At 38.8% G+C, this 16,338-nt stretch overlaps 1 protein-coding gene across 1 annotated transcript in view; it reads left to right on the top strand.

The window, feature by feature from the left end:
- The first annotated feature begins 3,591 nt into the window (after positions 1–3,591).
- Positions 3,592–16,338, top strand: part of si:ch73-103b11.2 (nucleoporin nup211) — a 59,825-nt gene continuing 47,078 nt past the window's right edge. Inside the window, exons 1-3 of the mRNA XM_037690865.1 lie at positions 3,592–4,397; positions 8,598–8,675; positions 10,750–10,815. Coding sequence (XP_037546793.1) covers positions 4,278–4,397; positions 8,598–8,675; positions 10,750–10,815 — 264 coding nt within the window. The 5' untranslated portion in view covers positions 3,592–4,277. The remainder of the gene's footprint in view (positions 4,398–8,597; positions 8,676–10,749; positions 10,816–16,338) is intronic.

The raw sequence follows: 16,338 nt of genomic DNA, 5'->3' as shown, positions 1-16,338 counted from the left end.
ATGCAGCCAAACATGTTGATGCTCCTGAGTAAACATGCAGTTCTGTCTTTTGAGGCGTATGGCCCATTTATTAACATTTGTCACAAAGAAGAGAATTTATTTGTGCAAGAAAAGAGTAGAACTTTCTAGATAACCGTTATTTGTTTCTTGTCTGTATTTGTAGGTTAATTAATAAATATTGGTTAAACTTATTGAAGAATTTGATGAACATGAGAACTCAACGTAGATGTTTTTCAGAGCTTATGTTCATATTGAACAATTCTTGGCAAAAAAAGGACAGAATTCATGCAAGTCATTTATTGAGACATTGCATTCTGTTGTAGCTCATATGTTGATAAATTTACCAGTAAATGTGTTTTTTCCAAGTGTTAATTGCAGCTGTCCATGTGATCTTAATGTGATAGCTCAGATCTTTTAAACTGTGTTTTTTGGAAAAAAAATATATACTGAATAAATATCCTACCTGTTGTAGATGTCTCTTTGGACAGCGTCAGTTTGGAGGAAAAGGGATTGGTTCTTACTGGATTGACGAGCTAATGGCTAGTCCAAGTGGGGTCAAAACCAAAGTGGGTTGCTTCATTGTGGAGCAGCACTATTAGCAAGAAGGTCTTGGGTTTGATTCCCTACTGCAGCCTTTCTGCATGGAGCTTGCATGTTCTTTCCGTGTGTGGGTTTTCTCCTGGTACTATGGTTTCCTGCCACACCACAAAAACGTGCATGCTAGGCTAATTGGTTAGTCTAAATTGGTGTGTGTGCATAAATGGTGTGTGTTCCTGTGGTGGACTGGTGACTGATAAAGGGTGTGCCTCAATCAATGATCCCAAAACCCTGGGTCATGAACAAATAATTATTTATTTTTCCTCCCTGAACTTTTTTCTGTTTTATCAAGATACTATAACACATAAAAACACAAATGTAAAAAAAATACATCAATAAACACCAAAATGTGTTTCATTATATCCCTGAGGAAATTCTGTTTGTTTCATGTTTTAACCAAAACCAGTTGTATTTGTAACCATTCTGCTTCACCACCACTTCTGTTGCCCCAAATAAAGCAGCTGAAAAGTTGAGTAAAGGTGTTGATTTTTATTTACAAAGTCAGTGAAGCACACATTTTAGCAAACAAACGTCACATTTTATTTATTTGTTTGGATCTGAGTGAATGTTTGACCCTGAGCTTGGACTTTTAAAACCAACAGGTGGCGCTCATGAGCCTGAAACTGCACATGAGCAGCCATTAGTAGCTGCCTTTAAAAGATGCTTATTTTTCAGAACATCAGAAAGTAGCAAGGACTGCATTGTGATGCAACCAGACCCGGCTGCAGAAACAATTCAAAGGGGGGGCATTCTATTTTTTCAAGGGGGCATATTTTTTTCAACAAACATTTTATTTGCTTCAAGTTGAACAGCGGCTCTGTGACCACCCCTAATACAGTGCTGTGAAGAAACAATCTCAATAAAATCACAAAATCTAAGCAAAAATAGAAAAAAAAAAGAACAAGACAACCCAACCTGTAGAGCTGTGTTCATTCAATTAAAAGTCAAACATAAGCATAAACATACAGTGATAAATATAAGCACAAGTTTCAGGCTGAACACTGTGACTGAAGTAAACATTCATGCTAGGAGGTTTAACTACAACAACTGGGGAGCACAAGGAGCAAAACAAAGAAGTTTTACTCTTCTGCCTGCAAGAAACACCATTTTATGTGTGAGGGAGGCGGGGTGGGGGAAACTAGAAAGGGGTTTACTCCACCTTTAGTAGAGTGGCAGGCGGCGTTTGTATAGTGTGTGAAACCTTCTCAAAACACTGTCCTTCCATTCATTCCTAAATTTCCGAGTCAAGTCCTTCTCAAATGCCAACTGGATCAGATTTGCCTTGCGTTGATGAAGCATAGTTTGGCGATGCTCTGTGAAGACATTTTTAAGAGTGGAAAACGAATTTTCACATGATGCGGTGCTGGCTCCAAACGTCAGGCCATGTTTAAAGGCTGCAAAGACAGTAGGCATTGCTTCCAATGGCTTCTGGAACTGCTTCAAAATCTGTAAGGATTAAGAATTAAGATTACTGTAAAATCAATATAATTACAATTAGAATGATTCCCCAAATAACAATATAAATTGTATGAAACATTATGTTTAACAATAAATTCTCATCTCAATTAACCAAATCATGTTAGGTTTGATGTGTGATTTTTATGACAGTTTTATGAAGGCCTGATGCTGAAAAATACCAGTTTACTTTAAAGGCCCGACATGACTATATCTCAGCTGTAATGTTACCACAGACTTCACTGTTGTTGTTATTGACGTCGTCACTCACGTTTCTTCCAACTGGCTGAGCACTGCTCGGTTCTGCTCCTTGTGCTCCCTAGCTGCTGTAGCTAACCCTCCTAGCATGAATGTTTACTCCAGAGTTGACTTCAGTGCTTACGTTTCCAACTGAAATGGATGGTGCCGCTTCCTGTCCGCTCTCATTTTTTCCACTGTCAGTGTCATTCGTTGTCCTCTTGTTTTTTTGGAAAAAAGTCCGAATATCCGTGATACACGGACAATGGTGAGCGTGACTGTTTCTGTTTGAAAACAGCTAGTTTGCGCCTTAAGTCAGTGACCCGCCCCCCTCGAACTGTAGTTGGCTAGAATGTTGCCTTGGCTTCATTGATTGGTTGAATTGTTTGACTGACAAACAGAGATAGGAAAAATAGAAAGATGTACACTCAGAGATAGATTAAAAACAAACAAACAAAAAACTTCCCGTGTCCAGTCAGGGGGGGGCACAGCTGACTCTGTGGGGGGGCAATGTCCCTCAATGCCCGCCCATGCCGCCGGGTCTGGATGCAACCCTCATTATCCTGCTGAGCTTTAATGTTTGTAATAACACTGATTAAATACATGCTGGAAACTAATCAAATCAGTGTACAAGTAAATATATTAAACGCTCTTAACACCTATAACTAAAAGATTCCAGAGGTTGGTTATAAACTCTCAGGAAAAGCAATAAAGATAAAGGCTTTGAAGTCAAATATGATGGACTAAGTGTAATAAAAACGTATGTTGACACATGAAGGAACATTCCTGTGTAGTAATATTTTTCTACACCCCCCCCCCCCCCCACACACACACACACACACACACACAAATACAAATACACACGTACACAAATCTAATCAACTCTCTAATTAGCCTGTAAAGTAATTCAATTAAAACCTGTAAATATTTATTTTGGTTTTGTTTATTTTCTCATTAAGCACTAATTTTATGGGGTTTACACTCAGTTTAAATGTTGGCAGAAATATGTAAACATTGTTCCCTTTTCTTACTTTTTTTTTTTGCTGACTTTAAACATTCATCATCACCATGTAGGAAGAAGGCGCTTATTTTTTTTTTTTTTTGCCTTAAACAAATTCCACTGCACTGAATGATAACTTATATTTGATAACATATGTGGAAAGTTGGTATTTACTTAGGTGGGCTCTTTAAAGCCCACCTCGCTTAAGCGAAAACATAGAGGCCGTGTAGGCACTTCCTATTGGACAGAGCGACTGCTTTCATAAATGTGATTGGTTGCAGTAGCTGTCACTCAAAGCGAGCGCCGCCCACTCGCTTCTCCAACTGGAACTCGGACCCAAACGGAGATTTTTACGAAAAGATCGACCGCAGGCTGCGCAGCAGGGTTGAGGACGGTGTGACGACGAACAGGACCCCCGCAGCTATGGACCCAGTGGCGTGACAGCCACGTCGATGGCGTTTCTAAACTTACTCGACGATGTTTGGCCGTAACCAAAGACGTCAGAAAGACTGTGTAGTTCCAGCTACAATGACTGCGGCTTCACTCGTTAGATAGACGGAGAGAGCGAGGGGCCGAACGGGACCCCGTCCCCTCTAGAGCACCGCTCCGTCGGATGGAGGCTGACGGGAGCCTCGCTGTAGGCCGGGAATGTCACCTGTGAAGCGCCGCAAGAGGTTTTTGAGCTTCAGAACAAAACCCGCACACATATGTTAGCTTTTTTTTGGACTTGTCTTGGCCGCTTGGAAAGCTTGTAGGTGGGAAAAGTTGGCGTATTTAGTTAGCTGCACGAGACGAGCCCCGCGCGCAGGATGACCATCACTGAGAACCTAAACAGGTAGCAGGTGAACGAGGCGGCGTGTTGTGGACTTTTCCACCGTCGAGTTTTTACTACGTGCGCCCCCGCAGATACTTCCAGGACGAATTTCTTAAATATTGGACTTTTGTCCCCCCCTCCACGTTGAGAAGTTGCGCCTGTTCCAGAGCGACCATGTCAGTCAAAGACAACGCTTGTCGTAAATTTCAAGCCAACATTTTCAACAAAAGTAAATGTCAGAACTGCTTCAAACCCAGAGAATCACATCTGCTGAACGATGAAGACTTAAATCAGGTAAACCTGGTGAAAATCACCTGTACTGTAATGATGGTGAAGTGTTAGTCATTTTGTGTGTGTGAAGGTTTCACAAATGTTTTGGTCACGTGCCATTGGACCGTTAGAGCTCAAGTTAATTGGACCTAATTGGTAAACAGCCCCAAGGGTTCATATTAACCTTAATCAATGCAGATCTGAGCTTCCACCTGTCTTCAACCTGCTTTTTTTGTTGCTACCATAAGGAATGCAAGAATTTCTATACGTTTTATTTTATTTGTTCAGTCCAGATAAACATTAGAGTTATAAACTGTAAAGCTCTGTATTCTCTCATTGTTAGTGGAGCAGAAAGTCCAGCAGAAACCAGGGTGCATCAGGGCATTTTGAACTACTGACATTTTATCTTATTACTTTTGGTTTGCTGTTTGGCTAAATGATATACACTAACAAAACGTTCCATCCATCCATTATCTTTTACCCGCTTTTTCCATTTTAGGTCATGAGGGTCACCGATGCCCATGTCCAGCAATAACTGTGCGAGGGGCGGGGTACAAAAGCGTTCCAAAAGAGAAAATTAATTCAATTAAATAGACTGTAGAGAGATTTGGTATGATGTCAAGATAATTTTCTGAGTTAGGTACTCAATGCGATCAGTGATCCCTCACTTATGGCAGGGGTTACGTTCCAGAGACTCCGCGATAGGTGAAAAACTGCAAAGTAGCCGTGTTAGATTTATATAATTATTTATATATATATTTAAGACATATGTGTCAAACTCTAGGCCCGGGAGCCAAAGGTGGCCCTTGTTGACATCTTATCTGGCTCTCAAGATGATATGTGGAACGTAAAATACTTCTATCTCTTGAATTTTCTCAGTAATCTTTGATTATGATGTTGAAGGCACAGCAGAGAACATCAAATGAGACCAATCAAACTCTTGTTGAGGAACCTGTGACCAAGAAAATATGTTGAGTATCTGATTTGAGTTCATGGCGTTTCTGAAATTGGCCCTTAGTTTGAAAAAGGATTCAATTTTGGCCCCCTTTTGTAATCGAGTTTGACACCCACAGATTTAAGGCTTTATAAACCCTTCCCACACTCTTATTAACCTTTCCCACTGTCTTATAACCACTTCAGTGTTTCTTCTACCATTATACAAGCAGGGCACCCCGAACTGTCAACAGAACCGAGCGCCCTGCCTACCGAACCAAACTGCGCTCCAAACCGACCCCCCCCACCCCATCAGCACTGACCAAGCGCTAAGCGGCATGCAATACAGGCACACTAGTTAAAATGCTAAAGGCAGTGCTTACGCTGGTCTCTACCCTCACGCCGAACCCCTCTGCTCGAAAACTCTGTACAAACGGCGCAGCTCAGATGTGCCTCCATCTCCGTGTCTCCACCCCCGGTCGACAAAAATCCCGGACGAGATGAGCGCCCCACCATGGCAAGTTATCTAGGGGAAACAATGTACTTCTTATCCTCTTAAGCACTTTAGCGATCGCGATGAAGATGATGACGATGAGATGAATGTACAGTAGTGCATTACATACAGTACACATCATTATAAAAAAAACAAGGTTTAAGAAACCCGCAATATAGTGAGGGACTACTGTTATCATGAAAAAATATACAATATTTGTGTGTTCTTAAATTTAAACTTTGTAAGCAAAATTAGTTTGTTTGCCTAAAGGAGCCAAAGTGACAAGTTAAATGTTAAACTTACCAATCTAGTGTATGTTTGGACAAAGTTGTGCATTTAAATGCTGAGCACTGTTTTTATGGCACCCCACCGCCATGCTTGATTCAATATATTTATTCCTGAAAGTTGTTTTATTTTCTTTTGCGTTTAATGTCAGATTGATTCATATTTTCCCGCTTTAATATCTTCTCTAAGACGCTCGTTCAATTCTGCTATATTTACTTACAGACAGCCTGCTGTACTTTAATCATGTGACTTATTCTTCTCAGACAGATTGAGCCAAGAGCGTTGTTTATGTTGAGTGTGGACCAGGTATGCATTCAAAAACTGGAAAACTATGGGCGTCAATTCTTTCAAACTGCATCGTTTGATATACTGCAGTTCAGAATAACATTCATGTTTAAATTCATACTGTGAAATGGGTGTTAGGGTTAGGTTTAAATAATAGAAGCCTGAAAGTTACAGCATTTTAAAAGTCCAAATTCTGGGATAATGTGAAAAGTTGTCATCTATCACAAAAATTGTCACAATTTCTACACATTTTTAGAGATTGACATACAATTTTCAGCAAATGTTCTTTGAATGTTTGGAATGTAAAAGCCTATTCATTGGTTAGAGTACTGGTATTTGTATACTTTTAATAAATAACTAAAGTACCTTTACTGACCTTATCTTGTATGTAACAGGTCTCTGTTGTCAATGAGTCCTCGAGGCTCATTGGGAACTAACCTGCATAAATAAAGGTTGAATGAATGAATCTTAAAGATTAAGTTAGGTATGCAGAAAATTATATCGTCTACAGCAGATACATTTTGTTTTTTGGATCAGTCGTAGGTTGTGGATATTTTCTTTATTTTTGCATCTTCAGGAAAATCGAGTAGCTTTTCTTGGATAATATGCCATTACCTATCTCTTAGATATGAACTTCTTTTTCCATTGATCAGTACACATTCCCATTGTTCCAACCTACTAGCCAAGATATTTTTTCTTCAAGGGGTGACGCCATGTAGGAAAATCACCAACTCAGTGATTGCAACATTGAGAGTAACATACTTACCGTACTCGTATGCTTAGGTTGGCCGTGTGCAGAAATCGTACATATTTGACTTTGCAAAGATCTTTTGTCAGTCCAGCTCAGCTCACATTGTGCTCACTGTTCTCCATGGTGATCAGTGGCTTCCCTGTTGGGATGGAAATCGTCTTTTTATTTTTCTCTGACGTGCAGGTTTTTATTCTTTTACGAGTGGATTGATATACAAATCTTCAACTTCTGGCAATGGTTGTTGTCAAAATAAGATGCCAGTGCTATTAATTAATTTTAAAGACCCACAGAACAAAGGTGGCACATTTTCTGAGCACAATTATATTTTCTTTTGCAAAAGCTCTCATTCCAGTTGCCTTCCTGTTTTTGTAAGTGCATTAACATAGCCTTTTGTGATCAAAGGCATTAAGAGGTTGGAGCCATTACAAAACGAACACAGCATGAATATACTCCAATGAATCCATTTAGCCACTGAAGGGTAAAAAATGACCTACATTGATCTCATTTCTCTGACTCGAGAGAAATTTCCTTTTGGGCTGCTGTCAGGTCATGTGAGTTGAGACACGTTTCCATACCATGCTCTCGTGTTTTCTGCAGAATCTTGCCTTCTTTGTATTTTATATGCGTGTAATCAAAGTGAAAAGGGGATTTTAAGTGGATTGTCCTCAGCCTCTCGCAGTATAAACCTTTGGCTATAACCAAAACCTATAATAAAAACAGACAGAGGTGCCAGGCAGCTGTAAATGTCAAAGCTCCGCAATCGTTTGGTTAACTACTGTTCCATAGACTGGGGAAACGCAAGTGGATTATGTAAGAGCGTTAACTTGTTGAGCTGTTTAGGAACAGAAAATGTTAATTGTTCTGTACATAGTCATGCACACACAGGATTTTTCTTTCCTGCTCAGCAAACAAGTGCTTACTGTTACTGCTGTGACTACTGTTCAGGTATGTACCAGAACCGTTTAGGAAAGCCCAAGCTGCCATGCTGCCTTTCTTTTTCTCAGTGCATGTTTGCCTTACCAATCTGTGGCCACAAAAACTCCCAAGATTTGTACTATTCCTAGTTCTCATCCACAGTTTTTCTCACTTAACTTCCTCCTCACTTGGTCCACCCACTGACAGGATCAGACAGAGAAATCATGTGTTGAGCTTTTCTTTTTTCATCCAGGGCAGCATGGTGCTCTGGAATAAAGCCAGCAGGAGATTGTAGTCCACATTCAAAGCAAGGCATCCAGTGACTAATGCTCATCCTGGGAGTGAAACTAAAACAAGTTTTGGGTTGGCGTAAAAATGTCTGTAAAATAAGCTCAGACAGCAGTGGCTGGCAATTATTGTGGCTAGTAGTAAAAGCTAGTTGCATTAACCACCTGCAGTTATAAGGGCAACAAATTAAGATGTGGCGACTTTATCAAAATGTTATTGTTACCTTTTAAAGTTGGCATTTAACCTTGTGTTTTGTTTGTTTGTTGTTTACTAGGCAAAACCTATATATGCAGGATGGCTGCTTCTCGCTCCCGAGGGAACAAACTTTGACAATCCTTTACACCGATCTCGGGTAAGTGTTTATTCTCGCGTGATCTTAAATTTGTTTAGTTTTATAGTTTTTGCTATCTTTTAAATAAAGCAATTTTAGCAGGACTTGATGAAACAAGGGGAATAAAAGCTACTGGTAAAAGTAACCTTTTTAATATTTTTTGAATCTGTCACTCATTTGGTAAACAAAGGTTGTTGTGGTTATGTGACTTCTTGCGATCAGCAGGTCCTTGTGGGAGGTTTGGACCTTTTTTTAATCAAAGGAGGCTTTTTATATAGGCAGTAATGAGCCTGATATTGATGTTGTTTTGTGAAACCCTCCCTATCATCATGTAATGGGAGACTGTCTTTATCAGCTCTCAGATTATACTGTGGTGGTGCATCCCAGAAGAGGGCTAGGGAGAATGTGGGGGAGGAGAAGGAAGGACCTGGTTCTCACAGCCACACTGATGGCTTCCATATGGGTTTTTGGGAAAAGCACCTCTTGATCTACTGTCAGCAATCTGGTGCTGCCACTTTGACATCATCCCTGAAACGTTGTGCTTGTTTTTTTACAGTCAGCTTTTCATTGCAGGGCTATAATTGGTAGCTTGTACGTAAGCAGAATAATCATGCAGACTAACCAGAAAACTAATAACAGAGTAAAAACCTGATAGCTTGAGTGACTCATGTTTTAGGACCTCATTTAACAGGTTGTTGGTCTGTGGTTGTACATTGAATACTGAGGTTGGTTTTAGTTTCTTCTTGTGACTCTCAATAGTGTCATATGTTTATGGTAAATAAACCACAGCATCACTTCAGTATCACATATGCAGCTTTCCAGCTTCAGTTAATTTTAACGGATTAGGTTTTTTGGAATAAAGCTAATTTATTTCAACGTTAGAACAAAAAATGTGAGGGTCAAGAGATGTGTTGTTATGAATGAAGATTAAAATGAGTTCCGTAAATACTGTCGGAATATTCTGTAAACAAAATGCACAGAAATACCATTTGAATCAGGAAAGAACACTTCACTGTTGATTAAAAGTATTAGCCTTTATATGTAAAGTAAGAGCTTGTTCCATCCATCCATCCATCCATCTTTACCTGTTTCTTTCTTTTTGGGTCGCGGGTGTCACTGGTGCCCATGTCCGCTGAGAGGCGACAGCTCTACCAACTGAGCCACCGTGCTGCCTTTGCAAAAACAGTAAAATGTGTTCATTTTCTCAAACTGTCAAGAACAAGAATAAAGTTTGTTTTGGCTAGGACATTTAATGCTTCAATAGAAACTCAAACTGATTACCTCCCGCCAGCATCATCACTCCTCGGTCTGAACGCGTCCTTTGATCTTTTAAATTTGTCGCGAAAGCAGCTTCTTTAATTTTATTTAATTTTATTTTTTGACAAATGCTCTCCTTGGTTCACAACATTTGGTCCCCCTCATTCCACAATTTAGTGATTTGTGTCTTTAAAAACACACCAAAAAACCTTTAAAAACATGTTTTATCAAAATTTATAGATTATAAATAAAGTTGAGTAGCCTACTTCCTGAAACTGTCATTTTTTCTTTTCGCAGCACTGAGAGAGAACAAATGTTTGGCTCTTTTGCAACGTATATAGCAGCATATAGTCATTGTTATTATCATTAGATGTGAAACTTTTTGTTGAAATTGTACAGGTGGGGAAATTATTATTATTATTGTGTTTAAGAATGCTGGTTGTTTTTGGTGTATGGTTGGGGGTGAAACTATCTGGAACTGGTTGATCTGGACCAGCTGATGTTGATAAAATGGTGTTCAACTTGCTTCAGAGTCTCATAAATTGATGGATTCAGAGAGTGAGCCAGTACAATTATGGTAATGTTTCAAAGGCTTGTTGGGCTTGTGTTTTAAATGTTTAACACTAATAGATATGAACTAATAGGTCTAAATTATTGCAATGTAACTTGATCATTTTTCAGATGTCAGTCTTATTTGGAATTGCATGTCTTGAACCTGTTAATTATTAAAGTGTTAAAATGTTCTTATTTTGCTTTATCTTTTGCAATTTTTTTTGCTGCTATGATTAATAGAAATGTGTTACAATACTGTCTTTTAAAATTGTTTTTATCTTAACAGAAATGGCAAAGAAGGTTTTTTATCCTCTATGAGCATGGACTACTCCGCTATGCCCTGGATGAAATGGTAAGTTTGTTTCTTTCAGTTTACATTGTAGTAGTTTTACTCTGAACTCTGGGCCTATTTGTTTATGCCAGGGTTTCTGTTTCTTGACTTGCATTACTACTCTAACGTGACTTTTTTTTTTCCCACCAAAGAGTTTAAGTTTTTGTTACTTTGCACTCGTCATAAGCACCAAATTAATACATTAAAATGAAACCGATCACAGAACAAACTTTGTCATGCCTCGGACTGATGGCACTCTAATTTCCTCTCAGAACCTTTAACAGATACAGTAGTCCCTCGTTTATTGCGGGGGATTTGTACCCTGAAACCCTGTGATAAGTGAAAAACCACAAAGTAGGAATAGTAGCAAGTAGTAGTCTATATATATTATATATATATATATATATATATATATATATATATATATAGGGCATTTTAAACCCTTCCCACACTATTGCAATATTCTAAACAATGTTTCTAAACTCTAAAGCTCTAAAAGAGCACAGGATGTCATGATTTCAGCTATCTGCTTCCGCTGCTCCCAGCCACCTGCAAGCGCTCTTGGCCACACCCACTTCTACGCTCTGCACAGAGATCAGCTGATCAGCTGCAGCAGGACGTTTATCCTACAATATGGGCTAAATCATTTAAAATAATTTATTTTAAATAAAAACTCCATGTCGATCATGCGGCTCTTCCATCACTCAGCCAGTTGTGTATGTCCAATCTTATTTTGAAAAACCACGATGGAGTGAGTCCACGATAAACGAACCGCAAAGTAGCAAGGGAATACTGTAATTTGGTAATGTGAACTGTAGCTATATTCCTTGTTGGAAAATGATAAACTACCAGAGACTATAGCAGAGAGCCAGATATTATGTAGATACAAGTCTCATAAGGTTTAGACCATTTAGTAAACTGGCATTTTGTAAAATACCTAAAAGTAATAAAGTTGCCCGTTGAGGTGATATGCTAAAAGCTTTTCAGTCAGAATAAGAGAGAAAATGGGCTTTGACTAGGTTATACCAGAGCTCACTGAGACACAACAGAGTATTTGGTAAATTAAGTAACATAGTGTCAAAAGAATGGAGTGACACCAAACGGTGTTCATACTAAACGTCATGTGCTGGACAGCTTGTTTGTTAGTGGCACATTGTGTTTAGTACACATTGTGCTAGAGTCCTCTGAAATGGTAAAATCACACTGTACAAGGAAACATCTTTTGCTTGATCTTTACTGGTGCAATAAATCCAGTTTAACTGCTTTAATATACTGATAATAATGTGTAAATCACTTATATCACTTGTATGTTTTTTAGAACGCCTTCTTAAAACGATGTAGTTTTCAGTTTTATGCTGAGCAGCATTTACCTTTATGAATATTGATTGACAAAAACCACTACACAACAACCTCTTTTGTTCCCTTCTGAACATGAGACCTGCTTTGAAAAGAGGTGAAAGCAGAGATTGTTGATTCAGCGCTTATCTGTGTTCACACTTTTTATGTTTGAGGTGGTATTGTCCACGATGTTGGACAAAAACAGTTTTTATGTTACGTAAGTAACAGAAACTGTGCAGTGTAGATTTTTAGGTCCTAACATTGAAGCCATTATGAAGACTCATTATATGTCACTTTTTCATTGTTGTTTTGTATCATTATTGCATAGACATATTAATAATTAAAAATTGCATGTCTGGTTTACCAGAGGAGGGAAGTTCTTTGTTAACCAGTCACTTATTTATGCTAAATATAGAACGAAGTGCTATTCAGGCCTCAGAATCCTTGTTCTGTATCCATTTGTTGTCTGGGAGGCATGTTGATATGGGAAGAAAGATGGTTGTTGTGTTTACAGAAGAGGACAAAAAGGATAAATAAAGGAGAGATGTGCTTTCATTCATCGTTCTCTCTGGATGTCACTCTTCATCTTTTCATCTTTCTGAATAGAGGATCAAAAGAAAATGGGTTAGTAAGGGTCTCTAGCTGGACATATCAAGTGACTCAATATAGAGCCTTGCTTGTTGCACTAGTCCTGTTGGAATAATTGGTCTTGAATGAACACCTGCACAAACTTTGCTCATATTTTATTTTTTAATATTGATCTTAAATAAGCATATTATATCCAGTTGAACTGTCCATTGCAGAATACTTAAAGTAGCCACATGTTAATGTCCGTAGTTAAAAGCTGTTTTATGAGTAACACATAACACGTTCTAAATTCTGTCAGAAATAAATATAAAACATTGTTTTTAATATAACCTTCCTCCAGACCACATCAGAACCCCCACCTTGGAGGACTGGTTAGGGTTGTGGATAAGGAGGTGCCCCTCCAGTTCCCTCTCAGCCTGGTTTTATGGCTGCTCTGTTTTGGTGTAACCAAACCCAGATGGGCTGTGGTTCCAAGCTGCAGGATGTGGCGTGGCCATGGGAGCAGTTGAATGGGTTAGAAAACCCCGAGAGTCATTGATTTCTGGGCTGTCAACGTACAGTAAAAATACCCAACAAGACACTCCACTGCCATCACTTTGTGCAACAGCTCATTATTTAAACAGCTGTACAGAGAGGCCATGTGTGCAAGACATGTGGTGTAAAAATATATTGCTGCAGATGATGCTTTTTCTCACTGACTGGAATGATAAAATAGTTATATGTTGACTTGCGTAGAAGCTGTATTGGGTTGGTGGATGAAAACATTTGTTTTTGTCTAAGTTTCTTGACTGGATATAAACATTGTGTCATGTAATCTTTAGGAAATGTAGGGATGAGATATTTCCTCACACCATTGGTTTAGTCACTAGTCTGAGTTAGACTTTCCAAAAGCTGCCTACTAGCACAGTTATGTCAGCCCACGTTGCCATGGCAGCATGCTTTGTCTCTTTGTTCGACAACGGTTGACCATGGTATGTGTAACATGGGGCAGATTGCAAAGAGCTCGAGCAGTCTCTGTCCTGACTGCAGCAACGCAGGACAAAACACAAATGTGTGGGCTACAGTTTGCTCGACTCAAATCATTTGTTGAGCAAGACTGTCGCTGAGACATAAACATCAGGAACGGCATCATAACAAATGTGCAGAGCATTATTAGACCGTCACAGTGTAGTTAAAACTGTTTCTAGATGTGTGGGTTTGTGTTGGGCAGAGGGTCCTTGACAGTAACATGTGCGGTAAGGTGTTCTACTTGTCTGAAGAGCTCAGTTAACTCTGTTTAAAAACATGCCCTGATGATTATAAATAGTAAACTATAGACTAAAGGTCAGTAAAAATGACAAATCACACGTGTTTGATGTTAGTCATTGAAGTAAATCTGAAACACACTCGCTGTATTATCACCTCGTAGTGAGAACAGAAATGTAGGCGAGAAGGACTCTCCCAAGATGGCACTTTGCTGACATCAGTGTGTTTAAAAAGATCAACACAAACACTGTAATAACAGCTTCACCACACAGTCTTAAACACCCCAACAACACTTGGTTCCCACTGACCAACTTCTGACCTAGTTTAACCTATTCTCACTGACACAGGATCTCCAGCATGTGATGTACATTTGATTTCTTGCTATGTTTTAATCGCTGATGTGGTTATGTTTGTCCTGATTACGCCTAATTACAGTGCTCTTTTCTTTATTTTGAGGCTTTTGTGAGAATTGTGTGTGCTCGTTCTGGTCAGTTAATGTATTTTAGCTCAGACTGAACAAGCAAAGTATACCTTGCAAATAAAATGAGGCCACCTATTAAGTTGCACTACACAAAAGGCCCATTCAGGGACACTTTCATTGCATTTGCCTTTAGACTAGATTGACTGCAGTTGAAAGTTTGTATCTCTGCTTCTGCCTCGTACCTTTTTATTCCAAACAGAACATGATGTTCTCATGACATTTCATTTGCTGAAGTCATTCTCATTTCATCTTGGCTCAATTAATTTCCTGTGTTTACTGGAATTCAAATAGTGAACCTCTGCCCCATAGCAGTGTTTAAAAGCTGAGAGCATTTTGACAAACTTCCTTCGATATTCCACACATTTGTGCATTCTTTTTGCTTGAGACACACAATCCTGCTGCCTCTTTTTAACCTCTTGGGCAAAACGTTCACTAACACTCCACATTTTCTATTACCATTGAGCTAAATCTAAAATTTAGGTCTACTTCTTGCCAGCTCGTCAGAGCTTTTGTCCTGTGTCAGTTTGGAGATGAGGAGAGCTTGGCGTTGTAGAGCGTGGGCAGGTTCTTGGACCTGTGTTGTTGCCTCCAGGCCTTCTGGGCAGGAAAGAAGCAGAGGCAAACTCATCCCTCTAACAATTTAAGGATCATTTTGAACTTGCTTTTAACGTTTGATGCAAGCAATGATAAGCTACCTTTTAAGTGCTACTTTTTTAGTATTAGTTGTACAAAATAGGTTAAACCGAGAAGCCATTTTTTTAAACTAAAACATAAATGTGGGAGTAGTCATTTTTTTAATATTGTGAGAAACTTCTGATCAAATTTGGGTCACTGAAGACTGTTTACAGAGAGTGGGTGCTATGAGGCTTGTGTTGGTTTTTGAACTGATATAGTGTGGGAGAGTCTTCTTTAACCTCTGGCCCTACTTTCCTATCGTTTCTGTAGGAACAGACCTACTGGAATGTAAATAGTCATAGCTTTTACTAAAGTCATTTAATAAGCTGTCAAACCATTGCAACTACTATTTAATGGACTATTACTACTTGGATGAATAATAATACAAAAAACATGTTGACCACAGTTCGAAACTTGGAAGTGTAGCAGAGGAAGACATGGCTGAAAACACAGATCGTCGTTTCATTTTTCATATTCTAAATGCATTTAATTTCATGACGGAGATCATCTTGAATTCATTTAAGTGATATTCTAGTTTGTTGAAGTGAGGATGTGTGGAGTACGTTTGAGTTGTCAGTATCTTCACTGTCATAAAGAGCTGTCAAAGTGATGCGTCCTGTGCTCAAACAACAAATTGTTAATGCAATAGCTTTCTAGGTTAACGCTGCCAAATTAATTTTGTCATCTTTTTAGCAATTCCATTTCTTAAAGCTGACAGCCTATATCATATATTTTAATACTGTTACTTTTTATATTTGTGTGGAGAATTAGGGAATTAAAAAAAAAAAAACAACTTCTGTCACAATTAAATCTCAAAATAAAATGTCCAGTTCCACTTACTTTTCATTAGAATTTCCTTCCTTTCCTTGGCTGACAGCACAAAGCTGCTTAGAATCTGCTGCTGCAGTGCATGTGGGAGAAAATATACCATAATCAGCTTCTAAAATGTTGTTTTAAACTGTTGTCTGGGTTGAATCTCTTCCTGTAATGCCTCAAGAGACACCATGTGTATAGTAGTAAATTTATGGCAACATTTTAAAATATTTTTCCAAGGAAAACACTCACTACTTTGATATAAATGTGTCATTCTTTCAAATCAGAAAATAGCGGTTTAAAGATTGTAACTAAACACAGGATTGTTTCTACTTTCAGAGAAGTATCTTATTCTTCATAGCCAATAATCAGACATTTCACCCTGTTGGGGACAGTCAGTCCAA

The sequence above is a fragment of the Nematolebias whitei genome, chromosome 17 (genome assembly GCF_014905685.2).
Source record: "Nematolebias whitei isolate Nwh7 chromosome 17, NemWhi1, whole genome shotgun sequence".
NCBI lineage: Eukaryota > Metazoa > Chordata > Actinopteri > Cyprinodontiformes > Rivulidae > Nematolebias > Nematolebias whitei.
This window is presented reverse-complemented; position numbering and strand designations above follow the sequence as displayed.